The 15427-nt window shown below is 40.9% G+C and overlaps 1 protein-coding gene and 1 long non-coding RNA gene across 3 annotated transcripts; one reads left to right on the top strand and one right to left on the bottom strand.

The window, feature by feature from the left end:
- Positions 1 to 417: 417 nt before the first annotated feature.
- On the top strand, positions 418 to 5595 carry sgk2a (serum/glucocorticoid regulated kinase 2a). 2 transcript variants are annotated; one of them, XM_077018813.1, is made up of 13 exons: positions 418 to 618; positions 1360 to 1435; positions 1527 to 1579; positions 2265 to 2322; positions 2505 to 2588; positions 3095 to 3226; positions 3393 to 3505; positions 3586 to 3622; positions 3715 to 3801; positions 3897 to 3992; positions 4131 to 4286; positions 4524 to 4613; positions 4770 to 5595. In XM_077018813.1, exons 2-13 carry the CDS (start codon positions 1406 to 1408, stop codon positions 4929 to 4931), a joined length of 1098 nt encoding a protein of 365 aa, XP_076874928.1. In that variant the 5' UTR covers positions 418 to 618; positions 1360 to 1405; the 3' UTR covers positions 4932 to 5595. The 2 variants fall into 2 exon arrangements, with proteins under 2 accessions (XP_076874928.1, XP_076874927.1); XM_077018812.1 differs by having other exon boundaries at positions 1255 to 1435.
- A 2642-nt stretch (positions 5596 to 8237) lies between these two features.
- Positions 8238 to 8816, bottom strand: LOC143526240 (uncharacterized). Its single transcript, XR_013133836.1, has 3 exons — positions 8779 to 8816; positions 8593 to 8659; positions 8238 to 8485 (listed from the first exon to the last, which is right to left on the bottom strand). It is a non-coding gene; the product is annotated as an uncharacterized LOC143526240 (long non-coding RNA).
- Between the last annotated feature and the right edge of the window lie 6611 nt (positions 8817 to 15427).

Below are 15427 nucleotides of genomic sequence, written 5' to 3'. Positions count from 1 at the left end.
CTAGGTGGAGTAGATGCATATTTTGAGCCAACTGAAAAGGAGTATCAGGGCAATCTCCAGTGTTTTCCCTTCAGACTGTTTCTGGAGGTATTTTGTTGCTTATCAAAATAATGAACTTGTATTCATTTTTTGTTTGTTGTCGTTGTTAATTGACAGGGATTGGAATTGAACACCTTCAACGTAAATCTTAATCTGTTTTTGGTGAACTATTCTCTCTCTGATGGGAAATTATAATAATGTACAGTTCTTGAGTAAAAATGCCATTCAGCTCATCAACATAAATAAACGTTTAATTCAAGCCCTGCTAGACGGGTTCTGTATGTTAAAAAAAATTGTCATTTTACACAACCTGCATATACTCTGTAGAATATTTTTTGGCGTAATGCCTTAAGTAGTCGAGCGCACCACATCGTACACACGTCTCCGTGGGCAAAACACTTAGTTGATCATTCACTCGCAGTTTTGGCCTAAGTGCTAGAATTTGTTGCGATCTGACGTTTATGAGGCGCCTAATGGTGCAAATAAGCGCCGAACTCCGCAACACCGCGGCGGGACTCAGAGCTCCTCAGACGCGTGGACGCAAGCTACGAGAGTTTCACTTTAGTTACCACAGCCAAGGTAGGAAAAGTGTTGTAAATAAAAACTACTAATACAGTATTAGTATACAGTAATACTAACCACGTCGACTCACGTTACTGCGGGTTATACATTTCTGTTTAATAAAAAAAAAGTTCAGATCGCATCTTGTTTACCAAATGTAGGCTACAGTTTCGTATTGTGCGTTTAACAACAAATAAGTGTTTGAGCTCTTCGACTCTTCATTTTTACTATAGTATAGCTACATAAGTAGTTATCAATTGTCAGGGATTAGGTCATGAATTTGTATTATTATTATTTTGTTTATATAAGAATAATTTATCCCGGCACCACCAGAAACATAAAACATAGGGCTAATGCTAGTGCACCTGCAAGTTTAATGCATAGAATTTGAATAATAATTCATCGTTTTAATTGACTATTAATAGATATTAGAATAGATATTAGAATTCTAATTGAAAATTATAATATTTGACATTTAGCATACAGGAAAAATAATTTTTGCTAGTTTGTTTCTGTTTTGTCATGCAAAATCATGAATGCCGAGCAGTAAATAGAGGCTAATTGTCAAATTTCTTATGGAAAGAGAGTATTTACTATGTAAACCTAATGAGAGCTCTTGTGTTACAACGTCCTTCATGGGTTTGCTTTGGACAGCAAACCTGAAGATCCAGTTTTTTTCGAAGCTACCGCCTCTATAGGCAAGCTGACAAACACTTGATAGTGGTCGAGTCATCAAACGCTGACGACTTCGCTTTTTAGACCCGATTCAGATGTAGCCTCTCGTCTGGGAACAGGAGACATTGTTATGGATAAGACGATGGCACATTGTAATCAAGTAAGTCGATTCCAAGCGCGTGCCAACCGTTCTGAGCTTTTCACCTGACATTATAGACTTCATGATTTCATTTAACGAATTTGTGATTCAGCCGCTGTCACCGTCGTCCAGCGATGTCAATCTTGGGGCCTCAGCGAATCCTCAGTAAGTTACTTCTTGCTTGTTTTTCAGTTTATATATATAAATTGAATATATATATATATATATATATATATATATATATATATATATATATATATATATATATATGTCCCCTCCAGATTTATATTGACCCCATCCGAAATCTAGCATCTACAAGCATAAACGTATATATTGTACAGCTTGGTCCCCCTCACTTCAGAATTTCCATCTGCGCTGATGATATATACACACACACACACATACATACGTACATACATACATACATATATGTACTTGTTCTGAAGTGCACAGAGTTTCCAGAAGAGAAGCACTGACTTGCACATCTTTGCTTGCACAGCTGATGAAGGACTTCTCTCTGAAACGTCCTCTCTGGAAACTCTTATGTACTTCATTACATTTTTGAGTATCTCTACATTTCATACTACAGTACACTGCAGTTACTCACCTGGAATAATTTTGAGATTGTCTTTGATATGATATTGAAAAAGTACCAAAAGTTTGGAATTGGGCATGTTTTATGCAGGCTTGGAGTGTAGTTATGTGCTGGCATGCTGGCTTACCGTGTACTTACATACATGAAAATATGACCTTCAAGTGTTTGTAATCTAGAATGTTTTGATACACTTTTAGCTACATCCACTAAGTGTATTTCAATCTGGTGCTAATTTTGTGCCTTGTCTGGTTTCAGTGCCAAACCCACAGACTTTGATTTTCTTGCTGTGATTGGAAAAGGAACCTTTGGAAAAGTAGGAGTGTTAGGAGGCCTTGCAATATGACTTGAGAAATGATTAACTTTTTAATAGCAAGTCTCCTGAACTTTGTTTACTCTGCTATCTTTAGAATATATAGCACAGAAGATTCTATATTAACTGGAATGTTTTCTCAAGGTAATAATAACATGCCTTTTGAATTACATTATCAATTGCAGGTGCTTCTGGCCAAGCTCAAAGTAGATGGAAAATTTTATGCTGTGAAGGTTTTGCAGAAAAAATTCATATTAAAGAAAAAAGAGGTTTGTACTGCTAGTCATTTCACATCATTTTTTTGGTACATCTTAAGGAGACTTTTTACGACACTTGTTTGATAATGTGCTAAGAAGTGGAATTGTGAGTAGCTATGACTAATTTTCTGCTGCTGTAGTAATGATAGGTTAATGTAATCACAGGCTTCTTCTGTCCTTTGTACCATGACAATCATTTATAGGTCTTAGCTGAACACTTAACTTTTCTTTTAATGTGTCTGTGTTTTGTGATGCTGCTTCCCCTAACACTCTGAATTTTGCAATGTCACCACTTGTGAAATGGGCTGAAATCCTGCGAAACAGCATCACTTGTAATGCAGGGGTCTATCAGTCACACAAGCCCATTGTCTCCTGTAAGCAAAACACACTAAGAAGAATGTGCCACTGTTTGAGGGGTGGCGTGAGAGTGCCATTGTGCCTGACCTTTATGGACAAGCAACGCTGCTGTGTCACGCCGCGTCATGGTCGTTGCATCAATGCTGTTCTGTGTCTCCCAGCAAAAGAACATAATGGCAGAAAGGAGTGTCCTCCTGAAGAACCTGAAGCATCCCTTCCTGGTGGGCCTCCACTACTCCTTCCAGACGTCAGAGAAGCTCTATTTCGTCCTCGACTATGTCAACGGTGGGGAGGTAGAGTCTAACCTTGGCCATGACCGTGCGTGTGCCTTCACCAAGGCGGATATTTGCTATCACGCTGTTCCCATGATACCTTGCTTTTGTCTGGGCTAAGAGTTCACATGCAGGTCAGATAATGTGTGAATGCGTGCATGAACCATCCCCTTTCTTTTATTGTCAGTTATTCTTCCACCTCCAGAGAGAGCGGTGTTTCTCTGAACCGCGAGCGCGCTTCTACACAGCTGAAGTGGCTAGTGCCATCGGCTACCTCCACTCCCTCAATATCATTTACAGGTCAGTTTCTGGGTCATTTTCTGAATTACATTCATTGCTCAGTTTCACATCCTTCTCTAATCTTCAATGTGTTCATCCAGGGATCTGAAACCAGAAAACATTCTATTAGATGCCCAGGTAAGGGGATTTTCCATTTTTGACTCAAAATTTGTTGTAGCATCCTTGGAAGTGTGTTGTGATTTTATGCTACACACCACTGCTTGCTTTAGGGCCATGTTGTTTTGACTGATTTTGGCTTGTGTAAAGAAGGATTGGACCCAGAAGCCACCACCTCAACCTTTTGTGGAACACCCGAGGTGAACACCATAAGAAAAACACTTGATGAGACTGCATTCCACCTCTGATTCCATCTTATATCACTACTAGAAGTTCTTCTTTTGTGTTATTACAGTACCTGGCCCCAGAAGTTCTCCGGAAGGAGTCGTATGACCGCACAGTGGATTGGTGGTGTCTGGGGGCTGTGCTGTATGAAATGCTCTTCAGCTTAGTGAGTTCCACCACCAAAACCTCTTTGTACACGATTAGCTTTGCAACACTGCTTACCCAAAGACAGCATGAAATTTCACTGTCTAAAAATAGAATTTTCTCTTCACAAATTGTGTCTTTTGCAACGTGGCACACACAGCCTCCTTTCTACCACCGTGACGTAGCAGAGATGTACGATGGCATCCTACACAAGCCTCTGCAGATGCCACCCGGCAAGTCTAACGCGGTGTGTCACCTGCTCCACGGACTGCTTCAGAAGGACCAGCATCGCAGACTAGGGGCCATCGCAGACTTTGTGAGTAAACCTAAATGGGGAAGGGTGACTGAGCCATGTTACTTTCTAGACCTGCAAAATGTAGCAATGAGTGCAAAATGCGTTGTGAGATTTTATATCCTACTAGGGTGCTGTTGTAGTTAATGGCACATTCCACTGGAAAATGAGGATTTTTTTTTTATCTAGGTTCTGCTAATCTCCCTAGAAAGAACACTGATGTAACTATTAAGGTAATGGAATCATTGTTTTTGTTTACAGCTCGAGATAAAAAATCATGTGTTCTTCAGCCACATTAATTGGGATGACCTCGTTCACAAACGAATCACTCCTCCTTATAACCCCAACGTGGTAGGTTGTGAACATTATTCTTGACATATCATGTATAAAGAACTTATATATATAATGTGTATATATATATATATATATATATATATATATATATACATTTTTGCAGTGAAATCGTTACATAAGTGTGCGTTGACTGTGCTACTCCAATTCCTCCAGAGAGGTCCAGCTGACCTCCAGCACATTGACCCAGAGTTCACCAGAGAGATGGTACCCAACTCAGTGGGTCGCACTCCAGAACTGACACCCAGCCTGGCTGCCAGCAGCTCTGGGGCTTTCAACGGCTTTTCCTACGTCTCCACTGAAGACAGCTTTCTCTGAAAGTGCCGAGGCTTTGCTGTAACCTGCCTGCCTTCAAATGCTGAGTAATTTAATCTCAAAGCTGACTGAACCTTAATCAGTGATTCATATTCATATGTGAATATATTCAGAGAGTTTCAAAGCAGCAGGGTTGTCTGCTTTGTAATTAAAACAAGTGTTCCTGCACTGACTATAAGCTTTCTGAATGCCTTTGCTGAGCCCCAGAGGACAGGCCAGCATGTCCAACGCTGACAACACTGAATGCTGAAACTTTTCCTTTCTTTGCACCAGTTACAGATGAGGTAAAAATGTTAGAGTCAGATGAAATAGGACAGTAGTTCACCATTTATAAACCACCACCCACCTACACCCCCTGGTCAAGAAACTGATGTGAATATTTTCCACATTTGTGTGTCTGTCACTTGTCCGTTAGTGTGTATAGTTAAATGACTATCCTCCTGTCTGACATTTCTGACTCAGTACTGGACACTGTATAAAACAATGGGTCCAGGTTTAGAGATTATAACTGGATACAATGTAGCTGTACTTGTTGACTGCCTTATAACTACTGCTAAACCTAGATGCATTTACGGCTTCTTTTAAGGCAAATGTTATTATTAGTAACAACTTAAGTGACTGCTGAGTGATTGAAGGGTAAGCAATTAATTAAACTATATGTTGTGCATTTTGTGTTGTTATATGAATGCCAAATTATTGTACAAGAAGGTATAGTAAAAAAAAAGAAAAAGAAAACTGCATTACTGCATTCCCTGCATTATTACCATCATGAAGTAATTTCCATGATGTAAATTTTGATCTGACAATAATATTTTCACACATGGCTGAGTTTGGATAATAATGGAAGCAGCGAGAGAGCAGCGAGAGAGGAGCGAGAGAGCAGCGTGAGAGCAGCGAGAGAGCAGTGTGAGAGCAGCGAGAGAGCAGCGTGAGAGCAGCGAGAGAGCAGCGAGAGAGCAGCGTGAGAGCAGCGAGAGAGGAGCGAGAGAGCAGCGTGAGAGCAGCGAGAGAGGAGCGAGAGAGCAGTGTGAAAGCAGCGAGAGAGCAGCGAGAGAGGAGCGTGAAAGCAGCGAGAGCAGCGAGAGAGGAGTGTGAGAGCAGCGAGAGAGCAGCGTGAGAGCAGCGAGAGAGCAGCGAGAGAGCAGCGAGAGAGCAGCGAGAGAGGAGCGAGAGAGCAGCGTGAGAGCAGCGAGAGAGGAGCGAGAGAGCAGCGTGAGAGCAGCGTGAGAGCAGCGAGAGAGCAGCGTGAGAGCAGCGAGAGAGCAGCGAGAGAGCAGCGAGAGAGGAGCGAGAGGAGCGAGAGAGCAGCGAGAGAGGAGCGAGAGAGCAGAGAGAGCAGCGAGAGCAGCGAGAGAGGAGCGTGAGAGCAGCGAGAGAGCAGCGTGAGAGCAGCGAGAGAGCAGCGAGAGAGCAGTGTGAGAGCAGCGAGAGAGGAGCGAGAGAGCAGCGTGAGAGCAGCGAGAGAGCAGCGTGAGAGGAGCGAGAGAGCAGTGTGAAAGCACTGTGAAAGGAGCTCGCCTTTCGCTCCCTGTGTAGGCACTGTTTGTTTAGTTACCAGCAGCTGATACAGTCCAAGTGACTTCACCCATGACAACACACGCACAGGTCTTGTTTGTATTTGTATAATCAGAAGTGATACTTAATAGCACAACATTGCATGAGAACTTTATTTCAAGATCTCATACCACTTTGTTAAAAAAAATGTTTATATAATCTGGCTATCTTAAAATTATCTAACAGTTAACAAAATGTGAAACCCTAGATTATTATTTTAATTTATTTTTTTAGAATCAAATAAGGTTACTTATTTAAGACGATATAGCAACAAATATTTTTACTGTGTAATGGGATGTAGTAAGATCTTCCTAGATCATTACCTAAAACAAAAAGTACAACATAAATTCTCCATAAATCAGTGAACACACAGTACACTATGCCTGTGATGGTGTTTCTCCTTCTCTGTTATTCCTCGCACCAACGGATGAAGAAGCCGATGAAGAGAAGCCCAAAGAAAATGGCCAGAAAAATGGAGAGCATCACATGGTTGGCCAGGGGGTGAAGGAGAAATGCTCCATACACATAGACGCTGAACGTGCTGCTCAGTTCACTGAGGGAAGACAGGGCAAACAGATTTCTCCTCTGTTGGGGATTTGTTAATACCTGTAAATGGCATCCACTACTATTGCTTTGAAAATGTACATCCCGTTGTACTCGGAGAAGATTATTGCGTTCCCAGCATTCTTTCTCAGAACCTGATACTCTGCCTTTGGATTTAGGAGCTCCGGTCCATCTGGATCTTTGCAGCTTTTATAATTCTGAAGACCAATCAGAAATGAGTAGCAAAAAACCACCAAGCTTCACAGAAACCATACATCCTTTGGATTAGAAGGAACTTACCCATGCTGCGTTTGTTATCAAACTATCATGGCAATTAATAAATATGAATGACATTGGGTCATCGTGTGTGTTGACCCTGTGGGTGGGGGGGGTACCGCTCTGGTCAAGGCAGTGTTGGGGTAAAGATGGCTTTGGCGAGACAGCATGGAGGTCCAGTTCTGAGGCTGAGAAACACATTTTGCATCTCTGACCGACTGCAAATACTGGTAGTTGTACATTCCGTTCGCTCCGAACATCACAAAATCTGCTGGCACGTACTCCACAAACTGGTCTCCGTTCCAGCTGAAACCAGGACTGGAGGGTCAAGGTTGGCAACACTTCAAATCAAGACCGTAGTTTCTGACACTCGTAAGGTCATTTAAACAGCGTTAGAATGGACTTCTTTGTCAACATATAAATTACAAGCAAACGACTCAGCAAAACGTTGTGAATGTGCTTGAACTGTTGCTTGGTGTATAGTTTAGCAAGCCAAAGCGAAACTCCTAATGTGCTGAATGCGAGCAGTCTTGACAATCATGAGGGCATGTGCCAAGCGAAGCAAAATACAGCCACAGGAAAATGCAGTTCCAGGTCCGGGCTCCGTGTCCGTGATAACACAGACATGTAAGCAGGACTGTCTGTTGAACAGTGAAGCCAAGGTGTCTGCTGGGTGTCAATTACAGTCAAAGTCAATGGAAGTTAGTATGGTGGATGAATAACCTGTTCAGTATGTGTAAATCCTGCTTGTTTGAGTGTTGTCATAATGTAATACAATCTGATGAGTCATCTTTGACTCCACAAAGCTAATCAGGGTAGCTTACACCTTTTAAAAAACTTGAAAAGTTGGACGTAATAATCATAAAGAACTTTCAGAAGAACTGTCCATGTACATAGTAGGAATGAAAAAAAATGTGTAACACAATGTTTTAGTGAATCTGAAAGCACAAAGCAGCCCACTAGCTTTAATACTGTACTCATAAAACACTAACAGACAATATTCTGTTCTTGTGGATATAACATAATTTGGTTGCAAGCAAAAGACTTACAGCTCCAGGGTTGGTTTCCATGGCATGTTGTAATAGACGAGTAAGGGACAGTAATAAGTGGTAAAGTCATACTGCATGTGGAGATCTTTGCTGGCCGAGTTTGGCCTGAACAGATGCTCTGGGTCATAGACACTTCTGGGGATACAAGAAGAAGCATTTTATTTCAAACTGAGATTTGCACATTCTACAGTTGGCAAATATGTATTGCTTCAGTACAGAAACTCATAATTTATGGTGTCTACTTTGGAATGGTGTAGGAAAGGTTGTCCTGAAGCACATTTTGGGTCAAGATACCCCTGGAACATGTTGCTATATTGGTAATAAGACAATATTGTAAGAAAGCAACAAAAATTCAAAATGAGCATATTTGCAATGCCATGTGTTTTTATGAGGAAAGGGCAGATTGAAGGAATAAATGTTCCTCCTACCTCAAAACACGTATCTGCTTTTCAGGAGGACATCCACTATGACGTGGGCTTTCTAAAACAAACGAATCGAATCAAGTGTTTTATGATCTTTCACTATCAAATACTTATCATTACTGTTTAGAATGTAATAATAATTATTAAATATAGCCGCAAGCGGCAATTGCGGGTTCACACACGAAAAAGGCAAAAAAGCCCAAAAAATTGGCAAAATGATTCAGATCAGAAGTAAATCACATGCTGTGATTAGCTTTGTGTGTATGTGTGTTTGTGTGTTTTTTTATTTAAGCAGTACATCTTGGCTTGATCCAAGGAATGCAACAGAAGTAGAATTTTGTTTCTAGGCCCTACAGTGTGAAAGATATTGGAAAATAAAAGTGAAAAGAAGCTGTTTGGGTTTGGCCAGTGTGTGCTCTACAGATAGTGTGTGATGACATCTGCGTGTGTCAGAAAGGGAGACACAGAAATAGCACATCTGGCTAGGGCTGCATCTATGTGAACAGTATAGGAAGGCCTGCATGTGTCTATACATGATTGGGACTGTATATTACCGACAGAGAGAGATTCAGGGAGCCAGAGACTATGCTTTGTTAATTCACTCCTTGCACACCTTGCACGCCTAACATGACTGTCCGTGTATTCAAAGTATGAACGTAGTCTGCAAAGCCTGCCATAACATGACTGACATGACTGGTATGACTGACATAACTGATATGACTGGAATGACTTCACTGGCATGATGAACAAAAATAACATGACTGATATGACTGACAACTGGCATGACTGGAATGAGTGACATGACTAGCATGACTGTAATGACATGACTGATATGAGTGACATGACTGGCATGACATGACTGATATGACTGACACGACTTATGTCTGACATGACTGGACTGACATGACTGACATCTGCTTGTGTCAGAAAAGGAGACACAGAAATAGCACATCTGGCTAGGGCTGCATCTATGTGAACAGTATAGGAAGGCCTGCATGTGTCTATACATAATTGGGCCTGTATAAGCATTGTTTAGAGTAAATAATTAACCTTGGATTTGAATACATGTAGCGTGCTCTGAAGTATCAGTGTCCATTTAACTGGCTTATGAGTCACCAAGGCCCAAAAGGTCACAAAACATTGTAATGGCAAAACAATTCAGATAATAGATCTAAATCACTTGCTGAGATTATCTTAGTGTGTCTTTGGATGACAAAAATAAGCTAAACATCAGTTAGTGTGTTGGAAATGGCTAGAGAACTGTGTATATGAAGCATAATTGTAGTCCTGTGTGTGAATGTGTATGGAGAAAAAAGTTAAATATCTGTGTGTGTGTTTTAGTCAAAGAGTAATGGGTATACATGGCTAGGGCAGTGTGTATGTTAAACCTATAAGTAGGTGTGTGTGTGTGTGTGTGAGAGAGAGAGAGAGAGAGAGAGAGAGAGTGTTTTCAAAAACAGAAGCTAAACGTCAGTTTGTGTGTTTGTATCTGGGTTACTCATAGAGAAATGGGTAGATATGGCAAGGGCAGTGTGAAAGCTACAGAGGCCTGTGTTTTTGTAAGTGCATGTGAAAGAGAGGGGGGGGAGGTAGAGCCCATGGGTTGTAAAGTGTTGGAAGCAAGGGGGAGTGTGAGGGGAGTGGAGGAGGGGGGGGCAGAGTGTGTGAGAAAGGCACGTGCGTGTGTGGCTTAGCAGCTGTGTATGCCTCCCTCCACTGCTTTGTATGGAAAATGAAAATATTCACTGTAGAGCTGTTTGTGGACGGATTTGGCTCAAAATTGGCACATCGCACCACAATGGTCATGTGAATGTGGATTTCAATTTCCATAATAATCAGACATACTATGGCGTAGTTATTGAACTGGGAATTTGATGTGTTATGATGGTAGCATTGTGATGCATATGAAAAATATTAATTTGTCAAAAACTTAGGATTTTTTCGCTAATCTTAGCATTTCAGAGTCTGCTGAGTATTACAAGGTGTGATTTAAGGTGATGGAGTTAAAATGCTAGGACTAGTATGAAAATGGCAAGTTATATATATTTGATAATAGTGAAAAAGTGGTACATTTTTGCAAAGCACATGTAATTACAAAGTTGTTAGGAATTCTGCATACAATCATATGAGTGCAAGCATTTCTTGATAAGTGAAAATATGTAGGAGAAATTCAGGATTTTCTAGTATAGCGCCACCTAGTGGTGCAATTCCCTTCCAACATGAGTATGTCTTAGAGGGTGTGTACATGAACATACCATGTCAGTTTCATGTGTATATACCTATGGTAAGTCTGTCAAATGGCCAATTAATTAAAATTAAAATTAATTGGCTTATGGCGGCCATGTTTTTTGAGTGATGAGGTCATCATTGTGTGTCTTGATACCACTTGACCCCATGATGATGCCTGTAAAGTTTTGGCTTGATGTGACTAATGGTTTCTGAGAAACAGTTTTACCCATGTTATAGCGCCCCCTATTGGACAATCGTGGCCAGCTTTGACCTGTGACCTCTGTGTCATGTGTCCTAACAACTGATAAATTTTCATGAAGATTGGTCAAAGCATTGTTGAGATATAGCTGCTGAAGTAAATTTGGCCACGCCTCAGAGCTATTGATTGACATGTGACAGCCAGGCTGTATGGCAATGTCACAATGTTGGCGATGGGTTTTGATAATGAGATTCTTCTGAGTAGTTTGATACCAAGACTGTGGTGATCAGACGAAAAACCAAGGAGTAGTAGGCAAAAGTAGGTTTTGCATATTATGCAAATTAGCAAAAAATCTAAGTAGGCGGAGCTTCATAGTTGTATATGAAATGTCCTATTGAATTGAGCCAAGGAATGCATAGGAAGTGGAATTTTGTTTCTATGACTTATGGTATGGGAGATATGGGCCAAAAAGTCACATAGTGTGCTATAGCGCCACCATCAGGCCGATGTGGGTCCCTATAAGTGTGTGTGGTCCTTGTGACCTAGAGAACAAGTTTGGCAAGTTTGGTGTGTCTAGGCCTTACGGTTTAGGCTGCAGTATCATTTATAGACAGCAAAATGGGAAAAAGAATAATAATAATAATAAGAAAAACGCTAACAATTACAATAGGGTTCCCACACTATGTGTGTGTGAACCCTAATAATAACAACAGGGTTATAATAAGTAATCTGTTTTCACCAAAGGGTTATGGTCTTTGCACACTATATGTCTTCCCATCAGGTCTACTGTGACTGTGGATTCCTTTGTCCTGAGAACTGATAGACGAGAAAACGCCAGCTGCATAACACTGCCACCTCCTGGAGGATCGTGCAAGTGCACCCAAGATGAAACGCTAGCTCAAGTGCTAGCGACACTGAATTCCAAACCCACCATGTAGATAAATTCAAATACTCACACCCTGAATCTTAGGGATGCGAGTGATGCAAGTGCATTGAATAAAAATATGGATGAACTCAAACAAACAAACAAAACAAAACAAAGCTTCCATATATTATTTTTATTATTATTATTATTATTATTATTATTATTATTATTATTATTATTATTATTATTCCTACCCATGCAACATATCTGTACTGTAGCTTCACTGGCTCTTAATGGATGAATTGTGATATCCTGATTTGTGATGTTCAACACGTAAGGACAAAAGCCACGCAAAGGAAACATACATATATTTGAGCATGAATTTGAAAGTCTTCAAAGACAAGCAGTACATGAGCACATCTGAGTGTGAGACTACCAGTCTATAATTGTAATTTCCTCTAACAGTCATGTCGTCCTCCATGCATACAGTATCAGGGGTGATAGTGGGAAAAATTCCTGAGCCTGAAATTTTCCTGAGCGGTGGGTGGAAGTGTACCATATTTTGAATATTTCATAATTAATCTTTAAATTAATTAATAATAAATAAGTCAGGTAATCATTATGATGAAATAAAAAAATAAATTTATATTAATATTCTGAGAAAATGCTGTAACCTAAAGATTCTGTTAACACAATTACACACTATGTAAAAAACAGGCATGATTAATTATTTATTCATGACTGTTAGTAAATTATAGGATACCAGACAAGTCAAAGAAATTATGCAAATAAAGTTTAAAAAAATTACAAGTATTATGAGTTAGTTTTAATGTGACGCGGGGTTAGAGGCAGCAGGAGGCAGAGATTGAGCATCTAACGTTTTATTCTCCATTATAAACAGAAATACTCAGGCCACTGGGCGGTACAAAACAACAGGCAATAAGGAATACAGAAAGCAAAGAAAGGCTGTGTAGCGACGTCGGGCAGGAACAGTGTTGCAGCGGTCTTTTCCCACGAAGCGAGGCGAGGGGTGCAGGAAGTATGCGCAGCGCTGGACGGCGCGACCTGCAGTAATATAAAGAGCCCGAGTCTGATTAATGACAGGTAAAGGTCTGCACTCCCGCGGTAATCCCGCGGGTCCCGCGGGACCCGACAGAATATCTTGCGGCGCGGGACAGAATTTAATTGTTATTGGCGGGAGCGGGAGTTGAATTAGTCCAGGCGATGCGGGAGCGGGACCACATATACATGTAGAAAAATCCCGCAAATTAATAGTCTAGAAAATTATAATAATAACAACGCAATGATTTCCATGCATAAGGAACAGGACGAAAACAACTAATCATTCAGTAAGTAAGCAATAAACTAATAAAAAATATTGGCTAAGCAACCGATCACGTGAACATGAAGTGTGCGTCATTTTGTCATTTTGATACAGAAATGGCAGAAACTGTAGACCAGGGGTCGGCAACCTTTGAGACATGGAGTGCCAACTTTAACATGTCCAGTCAATGAGTGTGCCACTATGGCGGCGAGTTTAAATTGTTGACCGAGGAGGGGGGGAGGTGTAAATCGACACAAAAAGTATTATATCGCGATCGATCGCCAAGTTTAAACGCCTCCGCCGTTCGCGCGAGGTGTGCGTGCGGAGTCGCGCGCTACGGTCACTCGCGAAAGTATAATCCATTAATACAATAATTTATATTAAAATATATATTTTTGCTGATGCTGGTCCAGCGTGTCGCGTGCCAGTGACTATGCCTCGGTGTGCCAATGGTGGCACGCGTGCGGTTGCCGACCCCTGCTCTAGACGGTCAACCAGTTTCAGCTGTGGAAAATTCTATTAAAACAGGCGAATACACCACAATTAAGCCAACTACAGGAAAGTCTGATGTATGGAAGTCATATTCCATTGTAATTAATGGAGATGGAAATCGGCTTGTTGTGATACATGTCAGAAAGTGTTGGTGTACGTCACCTAACGGGATGTGTTTGGACTGTGGTAAGAAATGGGACAGCGCGATCCATCGCTATATTGCTGTTTTAATAAATACATAAGAAAATTTCAAGTACTAAATCTAATTAATTCAATTCATATTAGGATTGCGGGCGGGGGTGACAGAAATGTGTATGTGGCGGGCGGGTGCGGGAATAAAACAAGCGATTTTTTGGCCGGTGCGGGCGGGAGCGGGATTAAAACAAGCGGGAGCGGGCGGGAGCCTGATTTAAAAAGCAGTCCCGCGCAGACCTCTAATGACAGGTGTCAGTACTCGGGCGATTGGGAGCGAGGGCGTGACCGAGAGTGAGTGGGTGTGCGCGGCGCTAGTCTCCTACATCATCCAATTGCACACCCGGAGAGCCAACCGCAGTTTTAGACCTGCAGTTCTAGACCTGCAGTTCTAGACGTGCCGTAGTTTTAGATGTATGTAACGTAATATCCAGATAGTGTTTTAGTATGTCGCGGGAGCAGATGGAAGAATGATATTTATAAGCAGCAATAATATATGATAGATATATGATAAATGTCTGAAGGTCATTTTTGGGTTATCGTAATGTTTATGTCATGAATGTTTATGTGATGAATCTGGCTAGCGTTAGTGTGTCTTAGTTCATTAGTTCTGGCTACCTTTATGGCTATTTAGTAGCTTTGATTAAATTTGAAACAACTTAAAGGAAGGAAATTAGCACGTACTACGCTACTATTAATACTAAAAGTAGTAAGCAAGCTAAAGTAGCATTTCCCCATCATTATTAACCCATAAGAACCCAGACTATGTTCTGAATATTGATACAATTGAGCATATTAATATATGATAGACATATATTTAGTCTGCTAAATGCCATAAATGTAAATGTAAATATGATCGGTCTGAAGGTCATTTTTGTGTTATCGCAATGTTTATGTCATGAAGGATGAATCTGGCTAGCGTTAGTGTGTCTCTGGCTACCTTTATGGCTACTTTATAGCTACTTCGACTTTGAGAGAAATGCTAGTCCTGCGAACGTAAGTTGTTGCGGGGGGGGGGGGGGGGGGGGGGGTGGCGAACGTAAAATGGACAAAAATTAAGTATTATATAGCGATCGATCGATCGATCGCCAGTGTTTGCGCCAGAGCGAACTGGTAACTCATTGAATCATATATATATATATATATATAGAGAGAGAGAGAGAGAGAGAGGTAAATAAACTAGATTTTTTTTCGGCGTGAGAAATCGGATGTGTGGCGTGTGAGCGAAAAACCCCAAGTATCACATAATATTTGCTAGTTGCATGCCAATGAAGGTATACAAGTAAAATAAATCACTCCTAACATTCTGGAAACGTATGCTTACTCACTGAAAGCATCCGGACATTATGCAATT

Source organism: Brachyhypopomus gauderio, chromosome 10 (assembly GCF_052324685.1).
Source record: "Brachyhypopomus gauderio isolate BG-103 chromosome 10, BGAUD_0.2, whole genome shotgun sequence".
Classification (NCBI taxonomy): Eukaryota; Metazoa; Chordata; class Actinopteri; order Gymnotiformes; family Hypopomidae; genus Brachyhypopomus; species Brachyhypopomus gauderio.
The sequence above is the reverse complement of the archived record's forward strand: the minus strand, read 5'-3'. Positions and strand labels throughout refer to the sequence as shown.

What these genes read in the sequence shown, in the direction of transcription:
- sgk2a (XM_077018813.1), top strand. Translation starts at nt 1,406, where the DNA reads ATGGATAAGACGATGGCACATTGTAATCAA. An exon ending in ACATTCTATTAGATGCCCAG is followed by an intron (nt 3,623 to 3,714) that starts GTAAGGGGATTT and finishes TGCTTGCTTTAG; the next exon opens with GGCCATGTTGTTTTGACTGA. An exon ending in CTCCTTATAACCCCAACGTG is followed by an intron (nt 4,614 to 4,769) that starts GTAGGTTGTGAA and finishes CAATTCCTCCAG; the next exon opens with AGAGGTCCAGCTGACCTCCA.